Source organism: Mustelus asterias, chromosome 2, assembly GCF_964213995.1.
Source record: "Mustelus asterias chromosome 2, sMusAst1.hap1.1, whole genome shotgun sequence".
Lineage (NCBI taxonomy): Eukaryota > Metazoa > Chordata > Chondrichthyes > Carcharhiniformes > Triakidae > Mustelus > Mustelus asterias.
In genome coordinates, this window is record NC_135802.1 from 50,355,787 (window position 1) to 50,381,961 (window position 26,175).

Below are 26,175 nucleotides of genomic sequence, written 5' to 3' on the forward strand. Positions count from 1 at the left end.
TAAATGGCAGAACCATAAAGGGTGTAGATACGCAGAGGGATCTGGGTGTGCAAGTCCACAGATCCTTGAAGGTGACGTCATAGGTGGAGAAGGCAGTGAATAAGGCATATGGCATGCTTGCCTTTATAGGACAGGGCATAGAGTATGAAAGTTGGGGTCTGATGTTGCGGTTGCATAGAACGTTGGTTCGACCGCATTTGGAATACTGCGCCCAGTTCTGGTCACCACACTACCAGAAGGACATGGAGGCTTTAGAGAGAGTGCAGAGGAGGTTTACCAGGATGTTGCCTGGTATGGAAGGGCTTAGTTATGAGGAGAGATTGGGTAAACTGGGGTTGTTCTCACTGGAAAGACGGAGGATGAGGGGTGACCTAATAGAGGTGTATAAAATTATGAAAGGCATAGATAGGGTGAACGGTGGGAAGCTTTTCCCCAGGTCGGTGGTGACGTTCACGAGAGGTCATAGGTTCAAGGTGAGGGGGGCGGGGGGAGGTTTAGCATGGATATCAGAAGGACGTATTTTACACAGAGGGTGGTGGGGGCCTGGAATGCGCTGCCGGGCAAGGTGGTGGAGGCGGACACACTGGGAACATTTAAGACTTATCTAGATAGCCACATGAACGGAGTGGGAATGGAGGGATACAAAAGAATGGTCTAGTTTGGACCAGGAAGTGGTGCGGGCTTGGAGGGCCGAAGGGCCTGTTCCTGTGCTGTATTGTTCTTTGTTAACCTCAGAGAGGGTGCAGTGCAAATTCAATAGAATGATACCTAGGCTTAGACAGTTAAATTATGAAGATAATTTGCATCAACCTAAATTTTATTTACTTGGACATAGAAGTTGGAATGATGATCTGATAAAGGAGTTCAATATCTTCAAAAGATTAGGTTAGAGTTTCCAAATTGCTCTGTTAACAATAAGCAAGGTACGGTGGCACAATGGTTAGCACTGCTGCCTCAGCGCCAGGGATCCGAGCTCGATTCCAGCCTTGGGTGACTGTTTGTGTGGAATTTGCATATTCTCCCCACGTCTGTGTGGGTTTCTTCCAGGTGTTTCAGTTTCCTCCCATAGTCCAAAGATGTGCAGGTTTGGTGAATTGGCCATACTAAATTGCCCCTTAGTGTCCAAAGATATGTAGGTTGGGGGAAATTAGTGGATTAAATGCATTGGGTTACGTGAATTGGATGCGGGGCGGGCCTGGTTAAAATATCGGAGAGTCAGTACAGACTTGATGGGCCAAATGGCCTCCTTCTGCACTCCCATGATTCTATGATTCTAGGTGCTGCTTTTGGCTGTGCAGGAGACAAATATGAGCAGTTCATCACTTACAGCCAATCAGCAATTGCCCCCACCATTTGCCACAGTTCAATTGCATTAGTACTACTCCAAACTTAATCTTTACTAGCCCAATCATAATAGGATCCATTTTGTTGATGATGTTAGGCAGAATACACTATATACCAGCTTATGTCTTTTCCATTTTAGTGGATACCAATGCATAGCCACAGAAGAGTGGATTTACGGAAGTATACCAAGTGTATACTGATAACTTCACAAATACGAACAACCAGTATTGACTAAAAGGTAACATTACTCACTTGAGTAAAGGTTATTCACCTAAAAATTTTAACTCAGTTTTACTGCCCACGGATGTTGCCTGATTTGTTGAGTGTATTTACAGAATGTTCAATTATTATTTTAGATTTCTAGTATCTTCATAGTTTGCTTTTAAAAAAATTTTACTCAGATAAACTGTTAGTATTCAGTGGCCAGAGCATATTTAATCTCATCACAGACTTTACTGTATCCAAGTACGTAGGTTTGGTCAATTTAGTGAGCTAATTTTTTGATCTCGACAGTTGACAGAATAAATGGTCAATTAAAACATTACATTTGGAAAGATCCACTGAATGAATATATTGTACTGTAAATAATGCCAGAGGAAAATGTTACAGTCCAAGAAAGAGAATTTTAAAAGCCAGAAAGAAGTATTTAAATTTACTCAAGAGTTTTGAGGGCTTTATTTGGGCAAATTAACAGCTGCTTAGGAAAAAGAGGCCTGTTCTTAGAGCAGTGATATTGCAATGATAATTTCATTTATATAGCACCTTTTACAACCATCAGATATCACAATGCATTACAGACAACAAAATACTTTTAAAAGTGCAATGAGGGGAATTCAGAGGCCAACTTGTACACAGCAAGCTCTCACAAACAAAAAGAAATGTGGTAATAACCAGGTCAATTCATTTTTGTGATGTGATAAGGCAGCACAGTGGGTAGCACTGCTGCGCCAGGGACTCAGTTTCAATTCCAGCCTCGGGTCACTATCTGTGTGGAGTCTGCACTTTCTACCCATGTCTGTGTGGGTTTCCTCCGGGTACTCCGGTTCCGGGCCTGGGTGGGATTGTTGTGGAGGAGTCGTGAAGGGTCGATGGGCCGAATGGCTTCCTTCAGTCGGGATTCTATGTTGATTGAGGGACGGGATATTGGGCAGGGCACAAAGCTAACTCGCTCTTCTTGGAAATGGTGCCGAGGAATCGGTTAAATCCGCCGGGGGTGGGAGAGGATTGGGTTCAACAACTGATCCCAATGCAAGTTTTAAACCCTGCGTGAAAGGTGATGGGGGTCAGGATGGCTGGAGAGAGAGAGAGAGAGAGTGTGTGTGTCTCGGATAAACGGGCCGCCGCCATCTCCTTTAAACGGTCCCTCGCAGTTTAAATAACCCCGACCCCACACTCACCGACAGCGGGTCTTTTCTCTATCTCTCCGCCGTCCGATTTTCTCTCTCCCGTTTTTTTTTTCCTTTTTCCCGCCGCTCGCGCAATCGCGCCGAGGTGAGTAGACCCACCCGCGTTACCCTCTCAGCACTTTCCACACGCACCGCGTGCGTCAGATTTGGGGGGGGGCAAGAAAAAACAAAAATCGATTAACTGCTTCTTGTTTGACTTTTTAAAAAATCGGAGAAATAATCTGATGATATAGAGGGGCTTTATCAGCGAATCGGTGCAGTTAAAATAAACAGTGAATGTGCCGCCGGGCCCTGGACTGACCGACCTTGTGTGTGGAGTGGGTGGTCGGTCGGTCGGTTGAAGGGGGGAGGTGGCGGTTAGTTCGGGGACCGCGGCCACCAACTAACTCTGGGCCTCAAGGCCGCAGCAATGAACCGGGACCAAGGCCCGTCCGCGCCGCTGACAGTTTCCGAGCATGTGTGCGAGCCGGTGAGGGAGGTGTGAAGCGGGGAGGCGGGCAATGCCCAGCACACTCCAGAGTGGCTGCGAACCATCACCACCAGCGAGCGCCTGGTCTTTCCCAATCGATCCACTCACCGCCACCATAAAACAGTTTGCTGATCACGTTAGAGGGTGAGCGCTGTTTAACTCATAACGGTGTAAACAAAAACTTATGGTTTGAGGATTTTATTCCCTGTCTGTTATATTTTGAGTATCTTAAACTGACAGCTGTCGCTCAAACTGAGTATGGTGAAATGAGCCTTTCTTACGATACTGGACAATTTGCACCGTCCATCTTATCACTGCCAGGATTCAGCACTTTACTAAAAAGTTGTACAATCATTTGAACAGTTAAGTTCTTCTGGTATCACTGCATTTAGAAGAAATATGTTTACTGTTCTTTTTGATTAAGGCGAGTATTTCTCTTCAAAAGATATTACACTATGTTTTTCCTATTATTCCAATTGCAAAACTGTGAGTAATGTGTCATATAAAATAAGAGTTTCCTCTTGCTGTGCAGGAATGGAAATCTTTGCTATAAAGCAATTTTAAGTGAACAGATCGATTTGATAATGAAATATGCAAGTACTTTTGCTATCCAACTAATAGAGAATGGTCTGGTGCCTGCCGCATGTATTTTTGTTTATACATAACATAAAATGAGTACATTTTAAGTTTGTATTTCATTGCTGTAGTAGTTTTTTAACTTAGGCAATAATTACTGACTCGATCTTGGTATTTCTGCAGCAATAGCTTGGGCACTGTAATGTTGACGAGGAGAACTTCATTCACATTTTTCACTTTTTTCAGAAACGCCTCGAGTGTTTTACAGGACAGTAATTGCAGTAAACATTTACAATTGTCATCTGTTTAAATGTATTTGATGCCTTGCATGTAAATTGGTTATACGTGATTTCTTTCCTATCCCTTTTTCTATGTGACAGTTGCGTAATGTTACATAAGTATAAATTTGTGCTGACTTGAAGAGGCCAGTGAAGTGTGAAAGATGAAAAGAATTTGAAGTTCAGGATTGGGAATTCAGCTTTGAGGTGTGCTTCACCTAAAATTATACTTTAGGCATTAAACTACTTGATTTGATTGGACGTCTAAAAGGAATGGTTTAGATTTTGTTTTGTTATTTTAATTCTCCATTCCACTCTCTTCTTTCAAATGGATATTTTACAGGCTTTTAGGCTTAACATAGTTGAATATATATTTTGGCTCTTAACTACCACTCCCACTTTTTCAGATATTTTCTTATGTTAGAACTATAGAATCCTACACTGCAGAAGGAGGCCATTCGCTGCATTGAGTCTGTATTTACCCCATGCAAGTTTCTACAAATATATAAAATGAAAAAGAGTGGCTAAAGTAAACATTGCTCCTTTAGAGGATGGGAAGGGGGATGCAATAACTGGAAATGAGGAAATGGCTGAGACATTGAATTTTGTTTAGCTCTTCACAGTGGAAGACAAATAATATGCCAAAAATTGATGACAAGAAAGCTATGGCAGGTGAGGACCTAGAAACTATCATCATGAAAGAGGTAATATTGGGTAAGCTAATGGGGCTAAAGGTAGACAAGTCTCCTGGCCCTGATGGAATGCATCCCAGGGTACTAAATGAGATGGCGGGGGAAATAGCAAATGCATTAGTGGTAATTTACCAAACTTCACTGGACTCTGGGGTGGTTCCTGCAGATTAGAAAACAGCAAATGTGACGCCACCGTCTTTAAACAAAAAAAGGGGTAGACAAAAGATGGGTTAGCTTAACTTCTGTAGTAGGGAAAATGCTTGAATTTATCGTCAAGGAAGAAATAGCGAGACATCTGGATATAAATTGTCCCATTGGGAAGACACAGCATGTGTTCATGAAAGGCAGGTCATGTTTGACTAATTTGGTGGAATTCTTTTGAGAACATTACATGTGCAGTGGACAATGGGGAACCTGTGGATGTGGTGTATCTGGATTTTCAGAAGGCATTTGACAAAGTGCCGCACCAAAGGCTGCTGCATAAGATAAAGTTGCGCAGTGTTACGGGTAATGTATTAGCATGAATAGAGAACTGGTTAACGAAAAGAAAGCAAAGAGTGCGGGTAAACGGTGTTTTTCTGGTTGGTGATCAATGACTAGTGGTGTGCCTCGGATCAGTGTTGGGATCGCAATTGTTTACAATTTGCATAGATGATTTGGAGTTGGGGACCAAGCGTAATGTGTCAAAATTCGCTGATGATACTAAGATGAGTGGCAGAGCAAAGTGTGCAGAGGACGCTGCAAGTCTGCAAAGGGATATAGATAGTCTAAGTGAGTGGGCGAGGGTTTGGCAGATGGAGTACAATGTTGGTAAATGTGAGGTCATCCATTTTGGTAGGAATAACAACAAAATGGACTATTATTTAAATGGTAAAAAATTGCAGCATGCTGCTGTGCAGAGGGACCTGGGTGTCCTTGTGCATGAATCATAAAAAGTTGGTTTGCAGGTGCAGCAGGTAATTAAAAAGGCGAATGGAATTTTGTTCTTCATTGCTAGAGGGATGGAGTTAAAAACAGCGAGGTTATGTTGCAGCTGTATAAGGTGCTGATGAGGCCACCTGGAGTACTGTGTACAGTTTTGGTCTCCTTACTTGAGAAAGGATATACTGGCACTGGAAGGAGTGCAGAGAAGATTCACTAGGTTGATTCTGGAGTTGAGAGGGTTGGCTTATGAGGAAAGACTGAGTAGACTGGGGCTACACTCATTGGAATCCAGAAGAATGAGGAGAGATCTCATAGAAACACATAAGATTATGAAGGGAATAGATAAGGTAGAAGCAGGGAAGTTGTTTCCACTGGCAGGTGAAAGTAGAGCTAGGGGGCATGGCCTCAAAATAAGGGGGAGCAGATTTGGGACTGAGTTGATGAGGAACTTGTTCACACAAAGGGTTGTGAATCTCTGGAATTCCCTACCCAGTGAAGCAGTTGAAGCTACTTCATTGAATGTTTTTAAGGCAAGGTTAGATAAATGTTTGAACAGTAAAGGAATTAAGGGTTATGGTGAGCGGGTGGGTAAGTGGAGCTGATTCCACGAAAAGATCAGCCATGATCTTATTGAATGGCGGAGCAGATTCGAGGGGCCAGATTGCCTACTCCTGCTCCTAGTTCTTATGTTCTTTACCCTAGCTAGTCCCCCTGACACTAAGGAGCAATTTAGCACGGCCAATCCACCTAATTCGCACACCTTTGGACTGTGGGAGGAAACCCATGCAGCCACGGGACGAATGTGCAGACTTCACACAGACAGTGACCCAGGCCGGGAATCGAACTCGGGTCCTTAGCGCTGTGAAGCAGCAGTGCTAACCATTGCCACCATGTTCTAAGTATAATAGCTTATATTTTACATTGCATCTAACTTTGAAGCATTTAATTTTCCTATATTCCTATATCCTATATTTTTCTGCTCTGTTTCACAGTTTGCATTGTCTCTGAGCTGGCCCCAGCATGATTACTGGGGTACAGGGACATTACTGTCTGCCAATCAAGATTGTGCTATGTCTGATTTTGATAATGTGTGCCGGAAGTGTTGAAATATTCAGTTCCTCAATATTGACATTGCTTTCCTTGAATGTTTTAATTTAAAAAAAATCTAAGCCAATGTTTTAAGTGCCATTTTCTTAAGATTATTAAACCAGGAATTCTTGTCATTAGTCCCTTGAAACAAAAATAACATCTCCCTGGCTTCATGATTTGTCTTTCCGTGTGGTAGACACCTCATCCAGCAATCCTCACCATGGTCGGAAACTGACTGCATACACTCTGCTACTGAGACGCAATGAATATGAAAGGTGGGAGAGGGTGGAGCCCTGGCTGAGAACCCAGCTTTCTCAGATAACTCTTGGCCCAAGGACCATAGTCCCAGGATTGATCTGCTGAGTCATCAGAGGGCACACAAACTGGGACTAGCTAATAAGTAAACTGTAGCCCCGTTTAAGCAGTCTGTTCTGTAAGCATAAAATCTACGCCAAGTTTGTTGGGTTTTTTTGACAGAACACGCTCGTCAATTCTGTGAATAATTACCATAGCATCACAAAGTCATTGGGTGGCATTCAGAGTTTACACATGGAATGAGACAGATAGTTTCCTATCGGCAAGGTCACCTTGATTTGCTTTTACAGTTTGTGTGGCAAAAATAAAACGCAGAGCAACACCATACTGTTGAACGAAAAGACACGCCTTTCATGCAGGAGTAGGTGGATTTTCTTTTATCTTTCCCAGCCACTGTATGTTATCTGTATGGCAACTTTTAAGTTTGTGAATGTACTCCAATGTAGCACAAAGTAAATTAATCTTTGACCAAAATACAGGCAGTTTTTCATTAGGAATTTGTATATGTTTTTTTTTCAAGAAAGATCTCTTTTAGAAGGAATGTTGACTTTGGCACTAAGCAAGAGTTTTACTCTATTATAAGTCAGTTGTTATAAAAAGGGATTAATCCCTTTTGAATTTTGAATCTGTTCTGGCCAACAAACATTTCTTCTTCGACTGCGAGACTTGGGAAGTGACTTTGAGATATTGATCTTGTTCTGATTCATATTGTATCATCTGGTAAACAGCTTTCCTCAGTTTTACCCCTCACAAAACACAATAGTATTTGACCTCTTTCATTCCAGGATAGTTGATTATCACATCAGTTCCTGAGGCCCCAGCAATGACTGTAGCTGCAACTCACCTGATTTAAAAAAAAAAAAATTATTATTTTCATGGACTGATCATCCACTTGGCACTTCTGCTGAAATTGTTGCAATGCTTCAGACATGTCTTATGCACTGATGTTCTAAGCTAGGCTCCTCCATCATTGAGGTTGGGGATATTTGTGGAGCTTCCTCATCTGTTTAATTGTTTAACTGTCCATTGCTATTCATGACTGGATGTGGCAGGGCTGCAGAACTTTGATCTGATCCGTCATTTGTGGAATTGCTTAATTCTGTTTATCGCATGCTGATTCTGCTGTTTGGCAGCAAAGAATGACTGACAAAGTGATACGGAAAGAGAAATTAGAGTCTGAGACAAAGCGAGCTAGAAATATAAAAACAGATTATACAAATTTCCAGAAGTATTTAAAAAAGGAAAAAGTAACTAACTGGATCCTCTAGTCTGGGGAATTAAAAATGGAAAATAAGGAAATGGTGGAATTGTTGAACAGATATTTGTGTCTGTCTTCTCTATGGAAGACAAATAACATCCCAGAAATACTTGAAAACCACAAAATGAAAGGGAGGTGGCAACTTAATGCAATTACAATCACCAGAGAAAGGGTCTTGAGAAAACTATTAGAATTAAAGCTTGATAAGTCTCGAGGTCATGATAGACTTCATACTGGAGTCCTAAAATAGGTGGCTGCAGAGATAATAAATGTGTTGGTTGTAATTTTCTAGATTTTCAGAGGGTGGGATTTTCCAGCCTTGTCTGCCGTTGGGATTGTTTGCTCCCAAGCTGAAGGCCAGTGGACTTTTGACTGAACTGTCGAATCTGCTGCTGCGGATCCCACCACGACGGGGACGGAAAATCCTGTCAGATTGGAAAATAGCAAGTGTAACTCCTCTATTTAATAAAGAAGGGAGACAGCAAACAGGCCAGTTAGAGTAACATCTGCTATAGGGAATATGCTGGAATCTATTATTAAGAAGATTATAGCAGGACACTTAGAAAATCTTTATACAATCTGGAAGAGTCAACATGGTTTTGTGAAAGAGGAATTGTATTTGACTAATTTATTAGAGTTCTTTGAGATAGTAATAGGTAATGTGGATAAAGGGGAACCTGTAGATGTGGTGTAGTTGGATTTCCAAAAGATGTTTAATAAGGTGCCACATCAAAGGTTACTATACAAAACGAGCTCATGGTGTTGGGCAGTGGTTCCCAAAGGGTGCGGCACGCCACACTGGTGTGGCGAGAGAGGATGGCAAGTGTGGTGGGAAGATTCAAGGACAATCAAACAAACATTTAAACATGGTTTAAACAAGCATTGTTTTATACTTTCTGGATGTCCCATGATATTATAAAGTAGTTGTGCTCTATGTTATGAATCAAGCACTGCTAGGAGTTGTTTTTTTTTTGTTTTTGAATGTATTTCTTATCAATAAAAAATTTGGCGTGGCGCGAGCAAATGTTTATTCCGAAAAGTGCAGCCCAGTGAAAATGTTTGGGAACCACTGGTGTAGGGGGTAACATATTATCATGAATTGAGGATTGGTTAGCTAACAGGAAGTAGAGCATTGGGATAAAAAGGCAATTTTTAGGTTAGCAAGTTGTAACTCGTGGAGTGCCACAGGGATCAGTGTTGGGGCCTCAGCTCTACAATCTATATTAGTAACTTAGATGACAGGACTGAAGTTATGTTCACTAAATATGCTGATGACACAGACAACAATAGGAAAGTAAATTTTGAGGACATAAAAGAGTCTACAAAGAGAGATAGGTTAAGTGAGTAGGCAAAAAAATGGGCAGGTGAAGGATAATATGGGAAAATGTGAATTTGTCTACTTGTCAGGAAGAATAAAAAAGTAGCACATCATTTAAATAGAGCTTGCAGAACTTTGAGGTACAGAGGGATCTTTGTATCCTGGTTCATGAATCACAAAAAATTCTTATGCAGGTACAACAAGTGATTAGGAAGGCAAATTGAATGTTGTATTTTATTGCAAGGACAATTGAATATAAAAGTAGGGAAATTTTGCTACCATTGTGCAGGGTATTGAGAAAATATCTTGACATACTGTGTACAATTTTGGACTCCTTACTTAAGAACGGACATAATTGCATTAAAAGCAGTTCAGAGAAAGTTGATTCCTGGTATGAAGGGGCTATCTTAGGAAATGTTGGGCCTGCATCCATTGGAATTTAGAAGAATGAGAGGTGATCTTATTGAAACATAAAATATCTTGAGGGGACTTGACAAGGTGAATGCTGAGAGGATGTTTCCCCTCATGAGAAATATTAGAATTAGTAGACGAGTTTAAAAATAAGGGATCTACCATTTAAGATGGAGATGAGAATTTTATTTTCTCTCATGGTAGTTAGTCTGTGGGTTGCTCTTCCTCAGAGGTAAGTGGAGGCTGATTCGATAAGGGAATCAAAGAATATTGGGCAAACAGGTAAGTGGAGTTGAGGACACTGTTGCAGGGCTTTCTTTGATGTTCCGTCTGTTGGTTTATTTACTACTTTGTTCCCTTCAAGTAACCAGACAAAGTCACAGAGTGTTTCACAATGGTGGTTTATTCTATAGCAACAGGACTCTGGGAAACCAGTTAATGGTTAGTCAGAGTACAGAATTCAGGAATACCCAAGCAGATATAGTTTCAGATTTGATTACAAGTATATTACCCAATTAAAGGTATAAGAGTTATCTTTATCCACTCAACTATTGATTAAGGTTACATTATGCATAAGATACAAATGTTGAACACCAATCACTACCATCATGCGTTTGCTTAATTATAACATCCAATCAGCATGAAGACTTATTCATGTTAACTGACCTAATTCATTCTTTTTACAAGTTATCATTGATGTTCCAGCTTCTGTTCTGTGTTTGTGGATATCAATCACCCTTTCCATGTCCAGACGTCTGATTTAATGAATTCTCTCAGACTAAGGGCATTGATGCTTATCTGGGTCAGCTTTAATAAAGACCTCTGGTTTCTCTCATAGCAGCTTATGTGATTTTAAACTTGTGTGATTATTAACCCTTTCAGATGAAATCAAATCAACAATGATGTTTTCAAATGCCAGAGAAGGTTCGTGAGGCTGAATGGCCAGCTCCTAATCCTGTGTTGTAGTTTGACCGGATTGACACCTCATTTTAGATGTCAGGTTCTGCTGCTGGCTTGCTCTCCTGCGCTCTTCTTGGAATCAGGGTTGATCCCAAGACTTGATGGCAGTGGTAGCGGGAGGAAGGTCATCAGTCACTGAGCTAGAATCTGTAGATTATGGTTGAATACAATTCTGATGGCCCACAGTGCTTCATGGATCCCCAGCTTTTAGTTGCTGGATCTGTTCTGAATCTATCCCATTTATTAAATGGTGGTGCCACACAAGACGATGGACAGTATCTTCAATATGAAGGCACGACTTTGTCATCACAAGGACAATGGGATGATCACTCGTACCGGTACAGTCATGGACAGATGTGTCAGTGATCAGTAGCTTGGTGAGGACAAAGGTCTGCTGTTTTTTTCCCCCTCTTGTTTGTTCCCTCACCACCTGCCACAGGCTCAGTCTGGTGAAGAAGTCCATCGGGACTTTGCCAACATCATCAGTGATGCTATTGAGCCACTCTTGGCGATTATCATTGCATTCTTCCTGCCCAGAATATGATTGTGCCCTTGCTCCCTACCCTCAGTATTTCTTCCCAAGTGATGTTCAACATGGAATAGTGCTGACTATCAGCAGAGGGAGGGTAGTATGTGGTAATCAGCAGATGGGTTTCCTTGACTGGTTGACCAGATGCCATGAGACTTCATGGGTTTGGAATCAAGGTTGTGCATTCCCAGGCATGGCCCTCCTGACTGTGTATGGGTTTATGCTGCGGAACAGCAGCGATAGTGATAGTGGAGTCTAGGACATTGGCTGAAAGGTATTATTCGTTGAATGCGCATGACTATTGAAATTTGTCAGGGCGGCATTTTAGTGAACCAGATGGGTTTTGAAGACAAACAAGGTTTTATGGTTACCATTCCAATTCAATTCCAGATTTATTTATTAATTGAATTTAAATTTCACCAGCAGCCATGTTGAGATTTGAACCCACATCCACAAAGCATTAGCCGAAGCTTGTGGATTACTAGTCCAATGACATTGCCATGTTATTAACTGTGATCCAGAGACCTATTTGTAGGACTGAACATTTCAATTGAGACTATCTATGATTTCTGTACAGATAAACTTAATTGTTTATCTGTAATTGTTTAAACAACAGAAAGCTTCAACAGTAAGAATGAAATACTATCAGTATGCCTAATATAACTGTGGATTTTCTCTTGTAGGTAAAATTTCACTTTCAATGCTTTTTTCCCACCACACCTATTCCCGCAACCCTGCGCATTCACCATGGCCAATCCATCTAACTTGCACATCATTGGACTGTGGGAGGAAACTAAACCCGCATAGATAGGGGGGATTGTGCAAACTGCACAAAGTCAGTCACCCCAAGGCTAGAATCAGACCTGGATCCCTGGCGCTGTGAAACAGCAGTGCTAACCACTGTGTCACCATGCTGCCCATGGTTTGGCTTATAACTGTCACAAAATAGATATTACATTCCTGCCAAAAGCTTCTCCTTTCATATGGTCACTCAAGGCATACCCAAGAGCTTTACTCTCATTCCCATCTCTTGATTTATGTGCCACTCATTCACCACATCATCATCAAAAAAATTGGAACCAGCAAAGAAGCTTGTGTAGGGATCAATTTTAGAGAAGGAAGGTTTTAAGGGGAAGTTTGAAAACTGTGAGAGAAGTACTGAGAGTGTCATATTTGACCCTGAAATGAACAACTTGCAACATATCTGTGCCATCACTCAGACTGCTTATTTTCACCTTTGTAATGTCACTGGAGGCTGAATATTTGCTGGTGCAGCCCTCATTCATGCCTCAGCTACCTTTTTTAGATTTGATTATTCCAAAGAACTCCTGGCCAACCTCCCACCTTTTATCTTTCACAAAATTGAGATAATCCAAAACTTTGCTTTGTTGTCGTGTACAAGTCCTGTTCATCTTACACCCATGAGCTTGCAGACCTACACGGGCTTGGATTTACCCTGCTTTTTGTGGAAAAGACATATATTGCTCTGATCTGTGGCGTCATATTCCAATTGGCTATTTTGTTTTTGCAACAAAATTAATTGAAAGAATTTGGAAACTGGGTTTTTCATTGGATGAGTATTGGTCTTTCAGCTGTGGGACCAGGGTTCAGATCCATCCCAGATGATATGAAACTCCCTAATGTCTGTTAGCTGCAATGGTCCTACAGGAAATGAATTTGAAAATTCCCAATCCAGTTCCTTCTGAGCATGTTCCTAATAACTGGCAAATGACTATATGCTCCAGATGAAGATAATTTAATAGCTGAGTATAAAATAAATACTTACCATTTTTATTGACACAAGAACACTTAATGGGTATTTTTAAACATCCCAAGTCTCTATTGATCCCTTTGATTAAACTAATGATTTTATGATGATCAAATCAGTCAACTCATTGTGTAAAACAAATTTTAGTTTCAACGACTGGCAAATTCGCAAGAGATGTTGTGTCACTTCTTTAACAAAGCAAAATATCTCAAGGCACTCCACAATACAGTTATCGAATAGAAATTTAAAGTAAGAGACATAAGGAGGTATTCGGAAAAGTGATGAAAAACCTAGTAGAAGATGTGGAGACTGGGACCAGTACTAAATAGAATTTTACTAGTAATGTAAAAAATCTGGAATTGCCAGGACTATTCTTAAATTTTAAAATCACTATCTCATGTCATTTTTTTTCTGTAGAGTAGAATAAGGCAAAATGGCTGCCCATCGGTCAAACCTTGGTACGAATGGAATCACACCGATCCAACAAATGATAGCTTCATGTTCTGGTGCATTCATGACTTCATTGATTGGTAAGAAAGTGCATTTACTTATATTTTTGGGATTTTTTTTTGTTTAAAGTATAAGCATTTGTACTTATTTCAGTTCAATTATAATATGGTATCTGTATGGACTTGGAAATTGAGAGTATAGTATTGAAACCAAATGACAGAAAGGTAGAGTATAACAAATATTATGAAAGTTTGTAAGGGATGTTGTATCACATTATGTTGTCAAATTTTGTTGAAAGCCTTTTCCATTTCCAAGAAAACTTACAATGTGTATGTACTCTTCCTTGGATAAAAGCTTGGATGATATGCTCTTATGGTCATAGCACATTGTCAGTTGTCCCTTTTTCCTCATGAACTTTGCTTAGTTTGAATTGAAGATGTCATTGTCCTTAAGCTAACGTAGGACACAGTATTTCTATATCACAGACTTTAGTTTTTAGAAATTGTTTTTAATGCCAAAGTATGTTGTTGAATAAGCAGGATTCACTCACAAATGATTGTTGAATTTAGCTGTTTTCTGCCTTGTTTAAATGCAGTGTATAATTGGGACTTTGAGAATCAGGCCATATTTTTGTATGTAATGTTGCGCTTGATATCTGTTGATAATGGACCATAATTTTGAACATTCTCTTCAAAATAATTTTCTTTCTTTTCAGTTACTCCATTTGATGTCATAAAAATACGGCTGCAAGCACAGATAACTCCATTTCATAAAGGTAATTGCTAAATGAAGTACAAGAAAATATTTAATAAAAGCAAACTAGAATAACAGTTTTTCATATCTCCCTAATTGAGTAATTGGGCATTACCATGTCTCGGGCTGTTTATCTACCAAAATAATTGTCAAGACTTCTAAAAGTAGTTTGAAACTAGAGCATTTAGAGTTGTTTACCAATGTAACATGTGTGCCACTGAAATGGACAGAAGTGAATTTCATTCATCTTTCAGGTTACCAATCTATTAAACTTGTTGCACAATTGATTTTATTCTGTGTTACCAGTGCATTGTATAATCCTTGTATTTTTCATGATTTTTTTACATCAACATTTTGTATATGGCAGAAACCTGTACATTTATCCTGATTTTTAAATGTATATATTTATAATTATAGGGAAATGCTTTCTGTACTGCAATGGCCTGATGGACCATGTATGCATCTGTGAAAATGGAAATAAGACTGCTTGGTATAAAGCACCAGGGCAATTCAGAGGAACATTGGTAAGAATACTAGTTTCTTTATGGAATGCACTCCCAAGCGAGATTCAAATACTCATGACAAAATATTCTCATAAAGGAATTTGCTAATTGGTATCACACCTCCATGTAAATCATTATAATGCAAGTCTAAGATATCTTGCAAATACAGGAGTAATTCTGTATGGATAATTAGAGACAGTAATTTTATACCAATGTTATTTTTTTCTCAGAAGTCGTTAGGATCTCGAGTAGGTATGGTAAATGACCAATCCTGGTCTTCTACAAAACCAAAATAATGCAGATGTGGGAAATCTGAAATAAAAACATAATGCTGGAGATGCTCAGCAGATCTTGTGAAAAGAGAAAGTTAATATTTCAGGTCAATGACTTTTCATCAGAACTGGACAAAGTTAAGAGATGTAACTGGTTTCAAGCAAGCATAGAGGCAGGAAAGGTGCGTGCGTGTGTGGAAGGGGGGAGAAGCGTTGGCAGTGGAAACGGGAGAAAGGAAGGTCAACAATAGTGTGGAAGGAGGGAGAGATTCAAGACTGAAGGAAGGAAGGAAGGTGCAAACTAATACTGGGAGGTAAAAGGAATATTTATTAAAAATCTTGTCTGGAATACATTGTAAACTTCTCTGTAAACAGTTTCATGGGAATTCCAATGAGCACGGTAGCACAGTGGTTAGCACTGCTGCTTCACAGCTCCAGGGACCTGGGTTCGATTCCCGGCTTGGGTCACTGTCTGTGTGGAGTTTGCATATTCTCCTCGTGTCTGCGTGGGTTTCCTCCGGGTGCTCCGGTTTCCTCCCACAGTCCAAAGATGTGTGGGTTAGGTTGATTGGCCGTGCTAAAAAATGCCCTTAGTGTCCTGAGATGCGTAGGTTAGAGGGATTAGTGGGTAAATATGTAGGGATATGGGGGTAGGGCCTGGGTGGGATTGTGGTCGATGCAGACTCGATGGGCCGAATGGCCTCTTTCTGTACTGTAGGGTTTCTATGATTTCTATGATAAAAAAGATTTACTTGTCCCAATTGCCCTATCATACCACCAGGTGATGCTGTAGAGCTTCCTTATCCCTTTGCATGGCTTCTGTTCTGCTCCTACCCCAGTTGTATTTAAAAGTGCATTTTATTCAGAAGTTCTCTAAAAATCTTCTATCAAGCAGTGGTTCCTAATTTCTACCTTCTTGATAAATGGCTGACAACATACTAAAATCTTCGACAAAAGCTCTAACCCCAAGATGGCACCACTACCAACAAGTTCCCCATCCTCAGTATCTTTGATCATAACCTATATCTGAACGGTAACTTTGAGAACAGTGCAGAGACAAAAGATTTCTTAACTCTTGAGCCCTCGTAGCCTCTCCAAGGTTCAGGTCAAACAGATTTAGGACTGAGTTGAGGAGGAACTTCTTCACACAAAGGGTTGTGAATCTGTGGAATTCCCTGCCCAGTGAAGCAGTTGAGGCTACCTCATTGAATGTTTTTAAGGCAAGGATAGGTAAATCTTTGAACAGTAAAGGAATTAAGGGTTACGGTGAGAGGGCGGGTAAGTGGAGCTGAGTCCATGAAAAGACCAGCCATGATCTTATTGAATGGCAGGGTAGGCTCGAGGGGCCAGATGGCCTACTCCTGCTCCTAGTTCTTATGTTCTTATAATCCAATTCCTCCTTAAATGCCTCAATTGAACTTGTCTCCACCACACTCTGTGTGTGTGTGTGTGTGTGTGTGTGTGTGTGTGTGTGTGTGTGTGTGTGTGTGTGTGTGTGTGTGTGTGTGAAGACACTGTGTGGAGTTTGCACATTCTCCTCGTGTCTGCGTGGGTTTCCTCCGGGTACTCCGGTTTCCTCCCACAGTCCAAAGATGTGTGGGTTAGGTTGATTGGCCATGCTAAAATTGCCCCTTAGTGTCCTGAGATGCGTAAGTTAGAGGGATTAGTGGGTAAATATGTAGGGATATGGGATAGGGCCTGGGTGGGATTGTGGCCGGTGCAGACTCGATGGGCCGAATGGCCTCTTTCTGTGCTGTAGGGTTTCTATGATTCACTCAAGACAGTGCATTGCAGATTTAAACTACTAGTTTTGTGAAAAAGTTTCTCCTCGTGTCTACATTGCTTCTTTTGCCCATTACTTTAAATCTGTGACTTATTCTTGATCCTTCCACTTGTGGTAACGTATTACTTTAGCTACAGATCTCGTTTCATGCTCTCCCGTTACTTCCCTTATTTGCTTTTTAACTTCCAGGTTTAATCTATATCCAGCCTGGTTCTGGTTGTACTATCCACCTGACATCTATCATAGGCACAATTATTCTTCATCTTAATCTCCATCTCTTTTGTCATCATAGGAGCACTGGATTTGTTTGCCCTACCTTTCCCTTTTTTTGGAAATATTCCTTGACCATGCACAAACTGTCTCTTTAATTGTAGCTTATTGTTTTTCCTAACAGCCTTTGATTCCAATTTATCTGTCCCACTTCTATTCTTAGCCTATTGAAGTTGACTTTTCCCCAGTTAATTATTCTAACTTCGAATTGTTCTTTGTCCTTCTCCATAGTCACCTTAAAAACTTTTAAGATAAAGATAAAATACTGCAGATGCTGGAATCTGAAACAAAAGCAGAAAATGCTGAAAAATCTCAGCAGGTCTGACAGCATCTGTGGTAAAAGAATGGAGCCAATGTTTTGAGTCTGTCAGGATGAAGAGTCATCCAGACTCCAAATGTTGGCTCTGTCAGACCTGCTGAGATTTTCCAGCATTTTCTGTTTTTGTTTAAAAAAAACTGTTTAGATTGTTGATATACAAATATGCTGTAGGACTTATAATAAATACTTTATACAAAAATATAAATTTTATGGTGGCCCATAATTTACAGTCAAAGTAACAATGAGGCTAATGATACTCTATTATTTATGAGAAATGCTACAGTAACTTCAGATGAGCATAGGTGTCTGGTTTATCATGGCAATCCAAAAATTGCTGTTGGCTTCATGAATGTGGCTTCTTGCTGAAATGCTTTGAATGACAAGAATTTGCTCTATTTGCATGGTAGATATGTGCTAATTTGACATAGAAAGTTGTCTTATCTGTTTCCGACAGGTTGGTATATTAATCATGTGGTAGATGTGAATTATTTCCCTGGCAGTGAAAATTAGCTACTACAAATGTGTGTCTCATTTCTTCGCGTTTTAGTTGTTGTTAGAGTTTAATATGTAAAATTTAAATTTTGTTTTGACTCTTCCTTTTGGTCTCTCAATCTAATCTTTCAACTTACATTCTTGGCAAAGTTCCACACAATGTTTAAAAATCCTAAACCAAAAAGGGCAAGTCAAAGTAATGGCAGACACTGTCAATTTCTTTGCCGTGACAAATTATGAGCCATTATATCTGATATTTGTTTGCATATGTATACATTTATTATCAGATTGACACTTCATGTAACACTTCATTCCATCATACTATTTATGTGGCATTTCAAATGGAGCACTGAGTCAAGTCTGGTAGCTACTGCATTCCTTAGCAACTACACCAGATGTCCACTTTAGTTTTAGTTTTTATGAATGAAAAAGCAGTCAGCATGCTTTCAGATGTTGTGACAGATTTGTCTTGAATTTGCTTCGTTTTAAGTCATTGTTTGGCATAACAAGTTTTTTTTTCCATTTCTGTGTTCTAGGATGCATTTGTTCAAATTGTTCGTAATGAGGGAATAAAGTCACTCTGGAGTGGACTTCCTCCAACATTGTAAGGTTATTCAAATAATGCTGTCATAAGATTAGAAACTTTACCTGCAAACTTGCCTTTTTAAAAAGCAATGGAACATTCAATTGTGCTTCAATTTGGTGAGGAACTAATTTGGTGAGGAACTGCATTCTACCTTGGAAACCCTTGGCAAATGTCTGTTGAAAACAAACGTTTAAAATGGCTACAACAAAAACAGAAAAGACTAGAAACAATAAGCAGTTACTGGTTAGGAGAAGAAGGCAGAGTCATCGGTTTGAGGGTAAATAAGTTTTATTTAGAGAAGAATAAAATATTATGGCTAAATGGTAATAATTCTTTATACAGTCTTAATATGTTAGAGTGCTAGAATCATAGAAACCCTACAGTGCAGAAGGAGGCCATTCGGCTCATCGAGTCTGCACCGACCACAATCCCACCCAGGCCCTACCCCCACATATTTACCCGCTAATCTCTCTAACCTACGCATTTTAGGATTCTAAGGGGCAATTTTTTAACCTGGCCAATCAACCTAACCCGCACATCTTTGGACTGTGGGAGGAAACCGGAGCACCCGGAGGAAACCCACGCAGACACAAGGAGAACATGCAAACTCCACACAGACAGCTCAATACTGTTGTATGCAATATTGAGCTCCAAACCATATAGTAGGGATATTAAGACTTTTAGAGAGGGTAAAATGTAGGTCGAGTAGAATTTTACCTGAAAAAATGTAAAAATGAAGAAAAATTTCAAAAATTGTGTCTTCATTTAGACCAGTGCAGTTTATGGGGCAATGTTGTAGAAGGAATGAAAATCATAACAGGAAGGGATAGCAGGGATTTAGAATAGAAGGTAAACTTCTTTACAGAGAGTGGAATCAATGTCCAGAGCTAATGATTAAGGCAAAATATTGAAGGCATTGCAGTTTGAATTGGATAGATAAATGATGGGAAAAGGTGGTTGAAGGAGCTTGGGAACAGAATAGATAAATGTGATCCACACTTACCTCAGTAACGGAGAGTAATCACCAACATGCACTGGTTGGACTGTACAACCTGTTTCTGCGTTAACCTCTACATATAATTGGCATCTTTGGAGAGATATGCTTCAAGACTTCAAGAGCAAATAAGTGGCATATTAATACAATCAGAAAAGTATATTGCATAATTTCAATTAAGCAAAATACATAAATATTGAAGAAATTGAATAATAAGGACCTGAGATCCCAGAAGAAAATGTAAGCAATAGATGAAAGCATGAAAAGTCTGTGGATCAAGTATGAAATTGAAACTGTCGTGGAATAAAAACATTGAAAATTTAAGCTTCGGGGGAATATGAAACCAGTGGTATTGGAACAGCTACTCTTTATACACCTGCCACAACTTCAATGATAATAAAAGTTGAATAAAATGGTTACATTCTACTCTAATGTTGAAGTCATCTAAAACTTTGCTGCTCATATCTACTCACAGCAAGTCCTGTTTCCCTATCACCCTGTCCTCACTGACCTACATTGACTCCTGATCAAGCAAGATCTTGATTTTTAAAATTTTCATCTGTTTCCAAATCCCTCCATGGCCATGCTCCTTCCAACCTCGGTAATCTTCTCCATCACCACAACACTCCAAGATATCTGTGTTCCTCTAATTCTAGCCTTTTGAGCATCTTCAATTTTAATGATTTCACCATTGGCAGCAGTGCCTTCAGTTGCCGAGGTCCCAAACTCTTGAATAACCTCCCTCCATCTGTATACGCCTCTTTCTCCTTTTATGGTGCTCTTTAAAACCTATCTTTTTGGCCAAACTTCTGGTCGTCTGACCTAATTTTTTTTTCTGTGGCTTGGTATCGTATTTTATTTCATAATGCTTCTGTTAAAGATGCCATATAAGTTGTCTTTAAAAGGTATGAGGTGGAATAAAGTATAGCAGGTGTCCCCCAGCATTAAAAAGGGAAATAGCTCAACCAGACGGTAACGGTACTTGTACTCTAATGAAGTACCCTCCATCTATAATGCTAATCTGCCTTTGCCCACCTCACTTTAAATAGCAATATTTTCAAATGTATGCAACAACAAATCTGGCTAAACCTGATGCTTACAGACCAGTCAGTTTGATGCTGGTGGTAGAAAAGCCTTTAGAAACAATTATCTGGGAGGAAGTTAGCAGCTTCTTGAACAAGAATGGTTGTCTAAGGGAAAGCCAACTTTGATTATTTTTAAGGATGAATCGTTTGACCATCTTGATTTTTAATGAAGTAGTATAGAGCTTACATAAGTATATCAGTTGTTGTGTATACAGACTTACAAATGGTATTTGATGAAGTGCTACCTGATAGATTTTAACTTTTTGTCAACAAGCCTATGGGATAAAAGGGGCAGTATGGATACCAAATTGGATGCAAGGAAGAGAAATTTGACTGGAGGAAGTTATACGTTGTTCCTCAGGGTTCAGAACAAGGACCACAGCAGTTTTTTTATACAATAATGACTTGGACTTGGGCTACAGGGCACAAGTTTACAGGTGACACAAACTTGGAAGTGTACTTAACAGTGGGAAGATAGACGTCTTAGGCAGTCCCTTGGAATCCATAATGACTTGCTTCCACTCCAGTTCAATAGGTTCTCAGATGACTGATAAGTCCAACATGTGATCAGCAAACTTTGCCACGTGCTGAGAAAGTAGCACTTGAAAGGTCGAGTAGATAAGTTGCTTATTTGTGCGCACTCTGATGCCTTGATTTTTGCTGTTGCATGTTCCCAATGAAGTCTCTCAACATATTCTGTGCCTTCCCGAATCAGCCATCTTAACTTTGGCCGGTCATAAACCAGAGAATTCCAGGGATGTTTGACCTCTTTAGGGATGTCCTCAAAACATTCCTGAAACATCCCATTTGTCTTTTGGGGAGTCTTCTGTCACTGTCGAGTTCCAAGTAGAGCAAAGATAAAGACAAAATTCTCTGGTCCAAGTAGAGTAGTTGCTTCTGGGTCTGTTGTCAGGTATACGAACAACTTGCCCTGCCCAACAAAGCTTGTTTTAAGTGATTAGCACCTCGATATTGGGCATGTTGACTTGGAAGGTGATGCTGCTGTTGGACTATCTTTTTTACCACCAGATTTGGAGGATCTTGGGAATGCACAACTGGTAACACTTCTCCAGTGCTTTGAGGTGTCTGCTATAGGTTATCCAAGTCTCTAAAGCATATAGGAGTTGGGGATTACTGCCGACTAGTAGTAAACCATGACAATCTTGGGTTTGATAGCCGAGCCCTCAAAGGGGAGATAGTGGCATAGTGGTAATGTCATTGGACTAGTAATCCAGAGGCCAGGATAATGTTCTGGGGATATGTGTTCAAATCCCACTGAAGCAGCAGGTAGAATTTAAATTAATAAACCTGGAACTGAAAGCTAGTCTCTGTAACAGTGACCATTATAGCCATCATTGATTGCTGTCAATCCCACCTGCTTCACTAACAACCTTTTTAGGGAAGGAAATCTGGCATTTTTACCTGGTCTGGGCTACATGTGAGTACAGACCACAGCAATGTAATTGACTCTAAAATGGCCGAGCGAGGTACTCAGTTCAAGGGGCAATTAGGGATGGGCAACAAGTGTTGGCCATGCCATCGATGCTCACATCCCACAAAAGATAAGAGAAAAATGGTCTTTTCCTCAGTTGGTTGAAGCCTGAACTGTCACATTGGAGGTGATGTGTTTTGTAATTTGTATCTGCCTTTGTCAAGAGGATGCTTGATTAATAAGGGGATCAGCGGTTATGGGGAAAAGGCAGGAGAATAGGGATGAGAAATATCAGCCATGATCGAATGGCAGAGCAGAATCGACAGGCTGAGTGGCCTAATTCTGCTCCTATGTCTTATGGTCTTATGCTCCCAAGAATTGGAAAATGGTCCACATTTTCTAGGATCTCGCCATTGGGAAGTGTTGTGCTGTGGAACTGTGGTTGTTTCTCATGTGCTTCGGAGCAAGTGTTGACAATAATCTCTACCTCAGTTTCGTGAGTGAGCACCCTCACACACATCATCTGCATGCTGGGGCTCAATGACTGAAGTTCGAGTGACTTTGGTTTGGGATTATTTTGGAAAGTTAGTAATAGATTTCAAAAGAATAGGGGGCTTGTGTAAATGTAAGACATGTGGCAGATAAAAATCAACGCTGGAAAGTATAAGATCAGACATTTTGGTAGGTAGAATAAAGCTTAGTGGTATAACTTTATTAAAAAACAACAAAAGACATGGCAACATTACAGATTAATATAGCGATGTGGGCATTTTAATTGGAGCTATTGCCAGACTTTAATGCCCTCCCCCAAGAAGGTGAGTTTAAAGGTGGAAGAGTGGACATGATGGATGTGGGAACAATGAGGTGTAGTACATTACAGATTAATAAAGCAGTTAATATAGCGATGTGGGCATTTTAATTGGAGATATTGCCAGACTTTAATGCCCTCCCCCAAGAAGGTGAGTTTAAAGGTGGAAGAGTGGACATGATGGATGTGGGAACAATGAGGTATAGTACCTACTGCCATCCTTCTGATAAAGTCTGGGATTGGAAGACTTGCAGGCAGCCTTTCGGCCTCTAGCTGAGGACTTTTAACGAACTCGTCCTACCACTGCTGGTATTCGACCACAGGGTCCCTACATCCTGGGTGGCTTGAGGAGGTGTCCTTCAATTCTCAGGCATTCTGTGCGTTATTTAAGAACCTAGCATCGGGAAGTGAAGAGCTTTCTCACAGGAAACCATCCCCTGTCAGTTTTGGTTGACCTCATCCACCCCCAATCCAGTGCCACCCTCCATGGAAACCCATCTTGTTCAATTTAGCTGACTGCAGAGCATCCATTGCCAATTCTCTGCATAGGACCCAGTGCAATACTGACAGTGGCTTGCACTGCCAGTTCTGCAGAGTTACTGACTTCTGATTAGCTGGAAGCTCTCAGGAGAGGGGTTTCCACATTGCTTCAACCATCATTCAGTTTGGAGGCCTGATGCTGCACTGAAATAGCATCAGGCCTCCTGTGGAAAGACAACATGGGCTCCCATTGGTTCTCCAAAACTAAATTCCACCCAGAGTGTACAAAAGCAAGGAAGAATTGCTAAATTTGCAGAAAAAACTAATTTGACCTTAGCTGGAGTATCGTGCCCTATTCTAGGCACCATGATACAGAAAGGATATGAAGACATTGGAGGCAGAGCAAATAGATTTTACTTGAATAATTCCAGGGATGAGGGATTACAGTTACTTGGACTGGAGAAACTGGGGATTTTGTGCTTGGAGCAGTGAAGACTAGGAGGAAATTTAATCAAATTGTTTAAGATCATGAAGGGTTTACATGGAGAAATTGTTTCCAGTGGCTGAAGAGTCAATAACCAAATGTTAACAGATTTAGGATGATTGGCAAAAGGACCAGAGGCAACATGAGGAAAAACAACATTTTATTTTGCAATCAGTAGTTTGGATTTAGAATGCACCGCCTGATAGTTCGGCAAAAATAGATGTATTAGTCACTTTCAAAAGAGAATTGGATAAATACATGAAGGGGAAAAAAGACATAGTCAAAGAGATGGAAGAACATGACTAGCTAGATTGACTTTCAAAACTGCCAGAGCAGACTCAATAGGCTGAATGTGTCCTTCTGTGCTGTACTATTCTGTGATTCTATCAAGTCAAGTACTTGACCTTGGTTGGTAGTTTTATTGCGTTTACATCAAAAAAAAGTTTGTTATATCTTGGGTCAATTTTACCATGTTCTGGTGTTCAAGCCTACTGCTTAAATCAATCTTAAGACATTTGGGTTAACTGTATTCCCACGTAATCTGTGTATATCCATCATCAGAGCTGGCAAAAATAACCTTATTGAGAAAGGTTGTCTTCTTCTCCAACATATGTGTCTGATTGCTAGCCAAAGTGTCTGTCTTAATTTCTACCTCTCCTGATCTACAGTATTTGTACAATTCTAAAGACAAAGTTATTTTTGGATGGTTTTTCTCTTTTAATTCTAATTTTGATTGCTTTAATAAAGACCTATTTCTATTACTTTCTGTTCAGCCTTTTTTTTCTCTACCATAAACTGTTGATTGGTTCATTCTCACTCTGGATTCTGGAAAGACTGCTGATTGTACCTAATGTTTCTGCCATCATCTTCAGTGTCACCACTATTTTTAATCTCCTCTTCTTTGTTTACCTTTCTTCCTGTTGAAACTTAACCTATATTCATTCTGTCTCTCTTTTTTGAAAAAGTGAATTTTCTTGCCTCTTAAATTGCACATTAAGACTTTTTGAAAAAAAAGTTAAGTTCCAGCTTAATTCGTGATTACTGCAACTCCTGGTGCCTATGTTGCGTTGGTCAAGCAAATTAAAATTTTGATGCACAGGATTTTCGCACTCCTAAACACTCCACAGACCTTCAGAAATGGTGGATAGGACCAAATCTGGATGCCCCCATCCCATCATTTCCAACTGATCCCATTTTCACCGATAGAGGAAAGGGATGGGGCATGACTCAACATGAGGGAAACCCAAACTTGGCAGGCCATTTGAACTGCAGAACCCATTTTCATTATAGTATGCTGTGGTGTGAGAATCACACATTTATGAAGGAGATGTGAAGACTGGATAAGGTCTGTGGAACTATCGAGCTATAAAGTTACTTAATCCCAGCCCTTTTCGTTTTAGAAAAAAGCCTGTTGTGTCAGTGAGTGTTGAATATAACCTGTTCTAGCATTTACAAAATGGCTGTTAGACATTACCATAAGAATTATCATTTTATCATTATTAACGCTCAGCTACTTTCCTCAACCTACAATTATCCCAGTAGGGGACGTGTAAGTTCATAGTTTAATTGATATTTCAGATGATATTAAAGGATTAGCTGTCTTTGACGTGGCCTTATGAATACAAGTTGGCTTGTTTTATAAGAGATTAAATACTTGAGAGCCTTTTAAAGTTTGAATGCGTTTTCATAAAAAAACCCATCCCAAGCCATCCTGACCCAGTGAAAAGCCAGCCCATTAGATCAGATGACTAAAAGCCTGGTCAAAGAGGAAGATTTTAAGGGGTAAACCTTTTAGAACTGAGGTGAGGAGAAATTTATTTACCCAGAGGGTGGTGAATGTGTGGAATTCATGACCACCAAATGTAGTTGAGGCCAAAACATTGTCTGATTTCAAGAAGAAATTAGATATAGCTCTTGGGGCTAAAGGGATTAAGGGATATGGGAGGAAGGGTGGTTTGGGATATTGAATTCGATGATCAAGATGAATGGTGGAGCACGCTCAGGTCTGCCCCTGCTTCTAGTTTCTATTTTCTATGTCTGTGGTTCTAATTGTTTTAAAGTATGAAAGAGAGCTGTAGAGCGGGAATTCCAGAGCTTGAAGTCTGGACAACTGAAGACATGGCTACA

General features: G+C 40.1%; 2 protein-coding genes across 11 annotated transcripts in view; one reads left to right on the forward strand and one right to left on the reverse strand.

The window, feature by feature from the left end:
• dbf4 (DBF4-CDC7 kinase regulatory subunit) overlaps positions 1-3,207 on the reverse strand; it is a 47,448-nt gene extending 44,241 nt beyond the window's left edge. For 3 of the 7 annotated variants that reach the window (XM_078234960.1, XM_078234930.1, XM_078234915.1), the window contains exon 1: positions 2,742-2,860. The gene's annotated coding sequence lies outside the window, so the exon portion shown is untranslated. Of the gene's footprint in view, positions 1-2,741 lie in introns of all 7 variants that reach the window. The other 4 variants (XM_078234922.1, XM_078234950.1, XM_078234940.1 and 1 more) reach the window with 4 other exon arrangements.
• LOC144507734 (mitochondrial glutathione transporter SLC25A40-like) overlaps positions 3,085-26,175 on the forward strand; it is a 50,785-nt gene continuing 27,694 nt past the window's right edge. Inside the window, exons 1-5 of one of the 4 annotated variants that reach the window (XM_078235001.1) lie at positions 3,085-3,363; positions 13,760-13,867; positions 14,503-14,562; positions 14,958-15,064; positions 18,716-18,783. In XM_078235001.1, coding sequence (XP_078091127.1) covers positions 13,771-13,867; positions 14,503-14,562; positions 14,958-15,064; positions 18,716-18,783 — 332 coding nt within the window. In that variant the 5' untranslated portion in view covers positions 3,085-3,363; positions 13,760-13,770. Of the gene's footprint in view, positions 3,644-13,754; positions 13,868-14,502; positions 14,563-14,957; positions 15,065-18,715; positions 18,784-26,175 lie in introns of all 4 variants that reach the window. The other 3 variants (XM_078235018.1, XM_078234991.1, XM_078235009.1) reach the window with 3 other exon arrangements.